Here is a 10,832-nt window from a genome sequence, read left to right as displayed (position 1 = left end):
AATGCAAGGAGCTCAGACAGTTGGGCTGGAGGTCCAGGCTGGACACTAAGACTCCCTCCCCTCCCTGGCTCCGCCACTGGTCCTGGCTCCAGGGTCCACTCGCTGTACCCTGCACTCTGTGCTGTCAGAGGGTCACTCCACGTGAGGGGAGGGGTGAGCACAGGTGCACACGGTTCACTGGCACATGACTGGCAAAGTAGGCACCAGCCCTGGGGCCGGCAAGATCTTCGGGAGTCTCCCCTGCTCAGAGGGCCTGAACTCTCAGGTCAGCCTCCTATCTCTATGTAGGACACATAGCCAGAGTGGGTGGTCTACAAAAAGAGTTTATTCCCTTCCAGCCACACAGATGAACCACAGGCTAATTTACATTCCAGGCTGGGGGTACAGAGGAGTCCCAAATGACATCCCTGAGCTGGGGCCCAGCAGGGCTCAGAGACCAGGACTTAACCCTATGCTCTGCTGGCTCTGAGGTTTCTGGCTGCACCCTGGCAGACAAGGCCAAGGATCCAGGACTCAGAGATGATCCCCAGGTCAGGCAGAGGTCCTGAAGGTGCTGAGGTGGTGCCAGACAGCACAGAAATAGGCTCGGAAGAAGAGAGGTCTTCTCCAAGTAGACACTTTGGGATGCCAGCCCCCACCAGGCTCAAGGCAGTCACCAGGATCTCCCTCCCAGGGAGCAGGCCAAGGTGAAAGCTCCCACCACTACCCTGGAGCCCAGAGATCTTCACAAAGCCGTCTCTTTGGAGCCCCTGGCCCCCCGTTGCCTGGGAGGCTTGAAGCTGAGCACCTCTTTGTATGTGACACCTGGGGGGTGAGTCAGAGAGGGTGATGTCACAGTGAGACCCCTCTGGCCCTGACCCAGGCAGTCCACTGAGGGACGGTTTGTGTGCAGAGGCCATTGCTGCATATCTGGATTTTCCCAGGGAAGCAGGAGGGAAAACATTCCTGACCAGGGACTCTCAGCCAAAAACAGGCCACATGTGTACCACATGCTGCTGTGAAAGCAAAATCACCCAGCCATAGTTTGCATGGGTGGGGACCACAGAGAGGATCCTGTGGCCTGTGGTTTTTGAGTTATCTTTTTTAGCACCAGAATCCTTTCATCAAACAAAACCAAACCCAAGCACACAACGCAGCATGGATAAGGGTGGAGCCCCTTTGGGAGTCACCAGGAGCCCTGTGGCCCTAAGGAACAGGGATTGAGAACCTCAGCCCATCTAGGCCAGAGCCAGGATGGGCTGGGGTAATGTGCCCCCCAGGCTGGCCGTGAAGCCAAGGAGAGGACCAGCCCAGCCCTTATTGCCACTTCAGAGCAGAACCAAAGCCAGTTCTAGCATGGAGCCTCCCTAAGTGCAGCCCAAAGCCATGTGGGTGCTGCCAACACTCAAAGACAGCCTCTGTGGGAGGGATGGCCACACCAGGATTGGAGGCAGAGGGCACAGTTATAGGGCATTGGACTGTTTAGTCAGGTTGTACAGGGAGAGAGGCCCTGGGGCAGCAGGGCAGACCACAGCCATGGGCAGGACACCAAGTATATGCAGTCCTCCAGGTGGGAAAGATCCTTCAATGGGGCAAGGAAAGGCAAGACAGATAGTAGGTATGAGCAGAGACATGGACCCAGTGGACGTCCTTGAGAACAGGTGCATGGGGAGAGGGCACCAGTGTGGCCTGGATCTTTAGCATGGACGTTGAGGAGGCAAGGCAACACAAACAGGGTAGCAGATCTGGGGACAACCTCACTTCATCCCTCAGCTCCAGCCAGAGGCTATGTCAGCCAGGCATGGCCTTACACTGTCCTCTGACCTCCTGACCTCCTGCTGACCTGACCTGCATCCTAGAGGCCCAGGACTGAGCTCAGCCACTGCAGGAGCAGGTCTGCACAGGCAATGCCCAAAGCCCCCCACTCACGCTTCCACTCATCCAGCGTGCAGTCCATGTCGTCAAAAGAGTCATCATATTTCTGGGCTTCAGGTGCATCTTCTGTGTCGTGGAGGGACTCGAAGTAGGGGTGGGCCAGTGCCTCAGCTGCCGTCACACGCTGCTCTGCATCCAGCACGAGCATCTTCTCCAGGAGGTTTACAGCTGGGGTGAGGGATGTGTCAAGCCAGGCTGTGGGAGGCCCCACACACACCCTGCAACCCCTGCCCCACCCTGTCCTACCCACGGGGCTAGCATTGGTCAGGATGGAGGCAAAGTCCTTCTTCTCCAGCTCCGGGAGGCCCTTCATGTAGTTTTTGGCCTGCGTGGGGAGAGGTTGAGGGGCCAGCCACAAGGGACGGCCCCAGCCCCCCCCCGTCCTCCACTGACATCTGTGCTTTGCAGTCTCTGCACAAACTCAGGTGGCGGTGTGCCTGTCACCTTCATGATCTCCTTGAGCTGGTCCAGGTCTGCAGTGAGGTCAGGAGCACAACTGGGGACCACAGAGCAGCCCCCCACACTGACCCAGGGCCCCCATGCCCCATGCAGACCCACAGCTGAAGGATACGATCATTGCCCTTGAAAAGCGTCTTCCCTGTGATCATCTCTGCCATAATGCAGCCCACAGACCAGATGTCCACTGAGACAGAAGTCCTAATAAGCACTCATGAGCAAGGAGGGGACACAGACATGGCCTGCCCATGCCCCTGCCCAGCTTCTACCCAAGCTCAGCAGTCATCCTGGGGGCGCCACGTACCCCATGTCACAGGGCGCTGCTCACCAGTCTGTGTGTAGTGCATCCAGTTCAAGATGACCTCGGGTGCCCGGTACCACCGTGTCACTACATAACCAGTCATCTCACTGTCTGCCTGCCTAGCCAGTCCAAAATCCAGGATCTGAGGGTAGAATCAGAGAGGCAGGGACAAGGGGACCCCTGAGGAGTGAACAGGCCAGCTGACCCCAAGGTGGCTGTTCTTGAAGCCTCCACACTTGGGCTTCCTGCCAACCTTCTAGGGCTTGAGGCCACAGCCTCAGACCTCAAGTCCCCTTCTGGGTTCTTCCCCATGGCCAGGACCCAACCAACCTTAGGAATAGGTGCCCCATGGGTCTCCATCCCCACTCTGTCACCCCTCCTCATCTTCGGGAAGCTCTCCTTGGGTCAAACATGGGGGACCAGGGATGACCCATCCCCTCTGTGAAGCAGGTATGGGGGACACCTGACACAACACCCACCAAGGGCCTCCCCAAAGTCCAGATGCCCATCAGCTGTTTGGCCACTGCCCAAAGCCTGGGGTCTGGGTGTCTTGCCTGGTCCTGAGGACAGGTGGTCAGGTGGGCAGGTCAGGAGGGAGCCCTGGCACCCTGCAGGGTAACACTTACCTTAAGTTCACAGTCCTCATTCACTGCCAGGTTGCCAGGCTTCAGGTCCTGAGGGCAGAGGAAAGGTGGCCACAGTCCATGGCCTACTGGAGCATGTTATTGGCCCCAGCACCTAAGGATAGGGCCACCAGGCTCAGCCTGCCCCCCACCCCCCACAGAAGTGGCCCTGCTGGGGCAGGGAGAGGCAGATGCTGGGGGCCTGGGCCCCTCCCATGACCACACAGAGAGGGCCGATGTGTACCTCCTGCCAGAACTCACCCTGTGGATGATGCCAGCAGCGTGGATATACTGTAGGGGAGAGAGGTAGGCAGTTGTCAGCTCGGGGACCTTGAGGACCATTGAACCACAAAGCCTACCCACACCCCCACAGGCCCCTATGGCCCCACCTTCAGCCCCTTCAGCATCTGGTAAACCAGAAACTGGATCCGGTCCTCACTCAGCTTCTCGTGCTTCATGAGTTTGCCCAGGTCAGTGCCCATGAATGGCATCACCAGGTAACTGTGTGGGGCCAGGGCCGGGGCCCAGTCAGCAGTCAGAGCCAGCCCCTGTCCCAGGCCCTACCCACTGCCCCAGCCAATCCCCCCTTACAAAAGATCACCATCCAGCACCTAGCCCACCAGCCTTGAGGTCCAGTTGCCCCACCAATCAAGGGCTCAGCCCCTGTGCAATGCCAGGCTTCCTCTATAGTCCAGCCCTACCTGTCATTCAGTACCACCCATACTTCCTTCTCACCCACCCTGACTACACTGTCAGGTATGGAGCAGACTGCACTTTGGGGATTTTTTTTTTTTGAGACAGAGCCTCACGCTGTCCCCCTGGGTAGAGTGCCGTGGCATCACAGCTCACAGCAACCTCCAATTCCTGGGCTCAAGCAAATCTCCTGCCTCCACCTCCCAAGTAGCAGGGACCACAGGTGCCCGCCACAACACCCGGCTATTTTTTGGTTGCTCCTGTCATTGTTGTTTGGCGGGCCCGGGCTGGATTTGAACCCACCACCTTAGGTGTATGTGGCTGGTGCCTTAGCCACTTGAGCCACAGGCACCGAGCCATGCTTTGGGGATTTTTGTCTATTTTTAAGACATGGTCTTGCTCTGTCACCCAGGCTTGAGGGCATTGCACAGTCCAAGCTCATTCCTGGGCTCAAGGGATCATTCTTCCTCAGCCTCCTGAGTAGCTGAGACTACTGGATGCATGCCACCATGTCTGGCTAATTTTTTTTCAGAAATGGGATCTTGCTATGTTGTCTAGTCTGATCCTTAACTGATCCCGGCCTCATGCGATCCTCCTGCCTCAGCCTCCCAAAGTGCTGGAATTACAGGCATGAGCACGAAGCCTTGGGGCTTTTAAACTCTCAACTGAAAGGCCCTATGACCCAAGTTAGCAGCTGAGACTGCATCCTAAGGGCAGAGGAGCACAAATCTTCATAGGCAAGGGAGGGAGGTGGTCAGTTTCCATTTCAGGACTGGGTGCCAGAGAGAGAAAGACCTGGGGGCAAGACATTAGTGTCAGAGGGTTGGGCTGGGTAGGTGAAGAGAGAACCAAAGGGTGCGGCACTTAGCCCCCACAGGACACTGAGGGCAATGTGGCCCATGACCACTGCTGGCCAGGCAGCAAGGAGCCTGTTGCCCTCTCCAACACTTCCTAGGCTTGGTCCTTGATTTTTGGCCAACAATAGTATGAGTCCAGGGGCACCTGGCCACAGGCAGGCTCAATAGGGCAAAGTCAGGGTGGGTCCTCCCTCCACTTCTTCCCACTCCCCACCAACAAAAAGGTCAGTGGCTCTGGTTATAGGCACACACTCAGGGCAAGGTCCTGAGCACAGGACCTGCACATTAACAAATGCTCAAGCCCAAGGTTCACACCTCACTGATGGAGAGGGCCCAGGAGCCAGGCTTTGAGGGAGAAAAGAAGGCCCCAGTGCCACTGGCCATGCCAGTGCCAGGCAGGTACCAGAGGCATGGGGGCAAGGGGTAGGCAGTGTGCAACCCCTATCTGGTCTGCAGGAAGGTGACCACATGTCAACCCAGAACCTGAAGCCAATACCTGGAGCTGCCCAGCACCCCTCCCACCTTGGCCAGGCAGCCTAGGCTGACACTCACAAGTCTGTGAAGTCATCTAGGGTCTCATCAGGTGTGAACACATCCAGTAGCCCGATCACCTGGGGAGAGGACAGAGCACCAGATGGGGTTGAGGGTGCAGCAGAAGATCCAGGGCCTTGAGCACCTCCAAGGGTGGCCCTGCCTTCTGGGCAGGAACCACCCCTCACAGCTGTTCTGGTTACCCCACTGTCCACAGGGCCTGACTCAGTCCACTGGCAGTGTGGCCTGGCCCTGGCACACATATCCACAGACAAAGGCTATTTTTGGATGGTGACATCCAGGATCTCCTGGGGGAGGGGCAGCCCCAAGTTTGGGCTGGCTCTGAGCCACCAAAGGGCTCCAGCCCCCTTGGCCTTTCCTCTCTTTTCCTCTTTCCAACCAAACAGACCCAGACCCAAATAAGGAGAGCCAACAACTAGCAGGTTCTTCCCAGGGCCAGGCAGCACCATGCCCACCTGCTCCCCACAGAGGCCCTGGCTCAGGAAGATGGAGATGGACAGCAGATAGGCAAGTGCCAGCTGCTACCTAGTACTTGGGAGGACTGGGGGACAGGGCCTCCAGGTCTCAAGGAGGCCTCGTGGAAGAGCTCTGCATAGTAGAGCAGCCAAGAGGCAGGTGGACATCCCAACAGGGGAACACCTGACAGAGGGCACAGTACAGTGGCAAGGCAGGAAGAACACTTCCATAGCTTGAAGAATTTGGGGAGGGAGGCCAGGTGGCCAAGGCCCAGGCCAGGGAGGAGCTGAGAGCCCAGAGAGAGCCAAGCATGACTTCCACGCCAGGTGAGGGTCTGGCTTCAATCCTGAAAGCCAATAAGGAAAAGTTTAAACATGGCTGGATGTTAGACATAACCCTTCCGCCTCAGTGTTAAGACAGACCAAGAGAGGCAAGAATGGACACCAGGGGGGAGGACAGCTGGATGACCACTGTAGCCACTAGGCCCAGAGTTGTGGCGGGAGAGTGGATGAGGAGAAGGGAAGGAAAGTGAAGGGGCATCATTCAGAAAGGCGCCTGGGGTAGGTGCTACAGATATGTGGTGAGGTGACAGCTGAAAGCCACAGGGTGCTCAGGAGAGCGTTTGGGGAGAAAAGGACAGAGAATAGGGCTGTGGGGGTTAGGGGTCCAAGAGACAAATGCCCTCCGGCTCTACAGTGTGCATTGAAGCCCAGAGGAGTGGGCCAGGGCTTAAGAGGAGGGAGAGGGCCTGGAGGAGCAGGACTAGACCTGTGGCAGCTTCTCCTTCCTCCAACCAGCAAGAGGAGCAAGAGCCTCAGGCTCCTCAAGAGAAAATGGTGCCACAATATGCAGAGCGTACAGCCATGGCTAGGAGCCCACTGGGGATAGCTGAACCTACTGGCACAGCAGGGTGATCCTAGCACAGGCTGGGCCAAAGGTGGGCAGTGACCCCTTGGCTGGACAGAGGTGATGGCCAGGCAGGTCAAGTGGGTGTGTAAGAATTGGGAGGCCATGGAGAAGGAGCTGGATGACACCCAGGGGGCAGGTGCACGCAAAGGACATGGTCAGATGGGGGCAGGGTTAATACAGGCAATGTGCCAGCTGCTACAAGTGGATTTCACACAGAAAGGGGGGCCAGTGCTGGGACTGGGGCGGACATGAGGGATCTGAGAGAAGTCAGGGCCCAACACTGCGCCCAAGTGAGTGGCAGTAGCCAAGAGTCACAGGCATAGTTTGCTGGTGGACGCAGGGACTCATTCTCACCAGGGGCTGGTGGTACCAATGACCCAGGAGTGTACAACAGTCAGGAGCAGGGGTCTCAGTGCCCAGACTATGGCTAGGGCAGTAGTGACATGGGTGGGAGACAGACCAGAAAGAACTGGGTTAAGAAAGAGAAGCTCAGGCAGCACCTGTGGCTCAGTGAATAGGGTGCTGGCCCCATATACCGACAAGGGTGGCAGGTTTGAACCCAGCCCTGGCCAAACTGCAACAAAAAATGGCCGGGCATTGGGGCAGGCACCTGTCGTCCCAGCTACTCAGGAGGCTGAGGCAAGAGAATCGCCTAAGCCCAAGAGCTAGAGGTGCGCTGTGACTCCATTCTACCGAGGGTGAGGGAGGGAGAGTCTGTCTCTTAAAAAAAAAAAAAAAGAAAGAAAGAAAGAAAGAAAGAAAGAGGAGCTTCCCTGGCGGAGAAAAGGCTCTTAGCAATAAGCATCGACTGTTGATTGTCGGAGAGGTCCAGGGGCAGCCACATGTAGTGTCCCAGGGACAGGCCTTTACCAGATGGAGGCTCAGATACGTCCCCACACAAATGTGAAGGTGTCTGTGCGAGGGCAACTGTGCCCTGTGCTCTTGAAACACCACCTCCCTAAATTCTTCACCAGAGCTCTCCGAGATGGTGGGGCTAGGGTCCAGTTCCAACATCCTGCCCTGCCTGGGCTGTAAGCGTCTGGAGGTGGACTAGAGCAAGGTGGGTTCAGAACAGGAGAATTCCTCTCACCTGCAGCATCCCCTCTCACCACCGTGCTGGGCCAAGAGGCAGTCTTGACCGCTGCCCAGGAACTGGGGTGAGGAGCCAGACATGGCCCTGGAAGAAGTCAAGGACCTGAGTGCTCCCCTGAAACCGGCATAGAGGTTCCCCCTTCTAGTGGGGCCTGGAGGAAGTCGTGTCCCCTAGAAAGGGGCTGCTCTTCCCGGGGCCTACGCCCAGTGACTCACGTTCTCGTGGCGCATGTGTTTGAGGAGGCGCAGCTCACGGTAAGCGCGCTTGGCGAACAGCTCCGACTGGAAGGGCCGGTACAGCTTCTTGATGGCCACCTTGGCTCCCGTTCGGCTGTCCACGGCCGAGCTGCGGGATGGACAGCTTAGTGGGAAGTCCGAGGCGCCCCTAAACCCCACGACGCTCCCGGCCCGCCACCGCCCGGGCCGCGCTCACCACACCGCGCCGTAGGCGCCCGAGCCCACGGGCTGCAGGTCCCGGTACACCGTGCGCACCTCCCAGCTGGTCTTGGTCACCTCCTGGCGGTAAAAGCCACTGCGCGCAGGCGGCGGGGAGCTCATGGCGGGCCCGGTCGCCGCCCCCGCCGCGGATCCCTTAAGCGCCGCGCCCAGAGGACTGAGGACCCGGGATTGGCGGGGTTCTCTCCGCGCGCGCCCTGGCTACCAGGCCGCCCGCCCGCCGCTAGGGCTCTCCAGCAATCTCCCGTCTCTCCGAGGAGCTGACCCTGGCCAGACCTCGACCCCGTCTAGGGCAGCGCACGGCCCCTCCCGAGACACACACACTCACACACACACACACACACACACGGACCAACCGGCCCCCGGGGCACGCGCACGTGACCCCCCTTGCCCTCCGGCCCCTCCGGAAACCCGAGGCGCGGCCACGGGTGGAGGTGGGGGAAGGGTAGAGGGCGGGCAGCGCCACCCGGAGCAGTCTGCCCTCTGGCTGAACTTCCCCCACAGCGGTTGGGAGTGGAGGAGTCTTAGCTGGGGCTGCTCCTTACTACCCACCATCCGTGGGCGCTGAGCCCATCCCCAGCCCTGGACACGGTCTGCCGCCCGGAACACCACCTCCCACACCATCCCTGAGGTCCCTGGATTCCCAATGTCCACCTCCCACCTCATTTCCCCATGCCCCACCCTGGGGCTGATCCTGGCATTTCCAAATGTGGGGTCCCCCAGCACCCGTCTAGCCTGCATCTTTCTTTCCACATGGACGGGGACTAGTTCTGTATCCCAGACTTATGATGCGTCCCCAAACTCCATTCCTCTATCCCGGGCCTTCAGTCCTGTGGTTCCCCCTTTTTGTACACCCAGCTCCTCCTTTTCTGCCCTGGCATGAGGGGTGCCTGCTCTAAGCATTGGCAAGAACTGGTGCTTGCTTCTCCCACCCCTGGTTGTCCTTGAAAGCCCAGCGGTAAAAGCCACTGCGCGCAGGCGCCGCCCCCGCTACGGATCCCGTAAGCGCTCTGAGGCTGGGGCAGTAAGATTACTTGAGTTCGGGCTCGGCGCCTATAGCTCAACCGGCTAAGGCGCCAGCCACCTACACCTAAGGTGGCGGGTTCGAATCCCCAGCCCGGACCCGCCAAACAACAAAATAGCCGGGCGTTGTGGCGGGCGCCTGTGGTCCCAGCTGCTTGGGAGGCGGAGGCAGGAGACTCGCTTGAGCCCAGGAGTTGGAGGTTGCTGTGAACTGTAATGCCACCGCACTCTGCCCAGGGGGACAGCTTGAGGCTCTGTCTCAAAAAAAAAAAAAAAGATTACTTGAGTTCGGTTAATTTTTTTTATTATTCATAATAAATAAATAAATAATTAAAAATAATATAAAGTAAATTAAAAATAAATAAATAAATAATTTGAGGTCAGTTCTTAAAGTCACTTTTTGAGGTCAGGAGTTCAGGACCAGCCTGAGCAACAGCGAGACCCCATCTGTACCAAAATTGAAAAAAACAGCCAGGGCTTGGCACCTATAGCTCAAGCGGCTAGGGTGCCAGCCACATACACCAGGGCTGGCAGGTTCCAATCCAGCCGGGGCCTGCCAAACAACGACAACAACAACCAAAAAATAGCTGGGCGTTGTGGTGGGCGTCTTGTAGTCCCAGCTACTTGGGAGGCTGAGGCAAGAGAATCGCACTTTACCCAGGGCAACAGCTTGAGATTCTGTCTCAAAAAAAAGAAAAAAACAGCCAGGGATGTTGGCACACACCTGTAGTCCCAGCTACCTGGGAGGCTGAGGTGAGAGGATTGCTGGAGCCCAGGAGTTCGAAGTTGCAGTGAGCTACAATGATGCCACTGCATTCTAGCCCAGGTGACAAGAGACTCTGTCTCAAAAAAAAAAAAAAAAAAAAAGGAAAGCCTATACTTTCACTGCGTTCCTGCATTTTCTCCAGGAAGCTGTGCCTACCTCCAGGGGTAAAGGGGTGGGACCTGCTTGGGCCCTCAGCCTGACAACTCTGAGTAGCCATCTTCTCATGGGCTGGGTCCCAACCTGGCCCAGATGTTCCTGGAGGGCAGAGCTCACACCCCCTCCCAGCCCAGTGACACAGGCCTGAAGAGGGAATATGAGGTCTACCTTAAGGGCCCACTAGGCTGGTGGGTAACTGGATCCCTAGGGCCTTGCCTGGCCCTCTGTGCCCTGCCTGCCCAACATGAATCAGCAGCTCAGCAGCTCAAGCCGCCAAGGCTTTAGCACTCACCAGCTGGTGACCAGTGAATCACTCACTCACACCACAACCGCCTGTATCCTGCACCCTTCCTGCCCTGGGCTGCCTTTGGCACTCTATCCACCTCCTCTAGGAAGCCCCATAGCTGTCCCCATTATCTCCAGGGGTCTATCAGGGATCAGCGTGCCATGTCAGACTAGCCTCCGGAAGCAGAGCTATGTCCCCATTTCTGCTCCCATCCCCCATTCCCAAATACTGGACTTGGCCCAACCTGGTCTCTAGTATTCCCCCCAGGGTTGGCCACCACACTGACCGAATC

The 10,832-nt window shown here is 57.8% G+C and overlaps 1 protein-coding gene across 1 annotated transcript; it reads right to left on the bottom strand.

Moving 5' to 3' along the window:
• Nucleotides 1–318: 318 nt before the first annotated feature.
• MAPK12 (mitogen-activated protein kinase 12) lies at nt 319–8,621 on the bottom strand. The gene is made up of 12 exons (XM_003783089.3): nt 8,287–8,621; nt 8,070–8,199; nt 5,397–5,455; nt 3,684–3,795; nt 3,556–3,585; nt 3,298–3,345; nt 2,699–2,813; nt 2,486–2,557; nt 2,308–2,387; nt 2,161–2,239; nt 1,909–2,082; nt 319–804 (listed from the first exon to the last, which is right to left on the bottom strand). The coding sequence occupies exons 1-12, from the start codon at nt 8,409–8,411 to the stop codon at nt 725–727; spliced, it is 1,104 nt and encodes a 367-aa protein (XP_003783137.1). The 5' UTR covers nt 8,412–8,621; the 3' UTR covers nt 319–724.
• Nucleotides 8,622–10,832: the final 2,211 nt, after the last annotated feature.

Source organism: Otolemur garnettii, unplaced genomic scaffold, assembly GCF_000181295.1.
Source record: "Otolemur garnettii isolate 467f Iridium unplaced genomic scaffold, OtoGar3 scaffold00007, whole genome shotgun sequence".
Lineage (NCBI taxonomy): Eukaryota > Metazoa > Chordata > Mammalia > Primates > Galagidae > Otolemur > Otolemur garnettii.
This window is presented reverse-complemented; position numbering and strand designations above follow the sequence as displayed.

What these genes read in the sequence shown, in the direction of transcription:
- MAPK12 (XM_003783089.3), bottom strand. Translation starts at nt 8,411, where the DNA reads ATGAGCTCCCCGCCGCCTGCGCGCAGTGGCTTTTACCGCCAGGAGGTG. An exon ending in CTAGATGACTTCACAGACTT is followed by an intron (nt 3,796 to 5,396) that starts GTGAGTGTCAGC and finishes GGCCCCACACAG; the next exon opens with TTACCTGGTGATGCCATTCA. An exon ending in CACGCTGGATGAGTGGAAGC is followed by an intron (nt 805 to 1,908) that starts GTGAGTGGGGGG and finishes CTCACCCCCCAG; the next exon opens with GTGTCACATACAAAGAGGTG.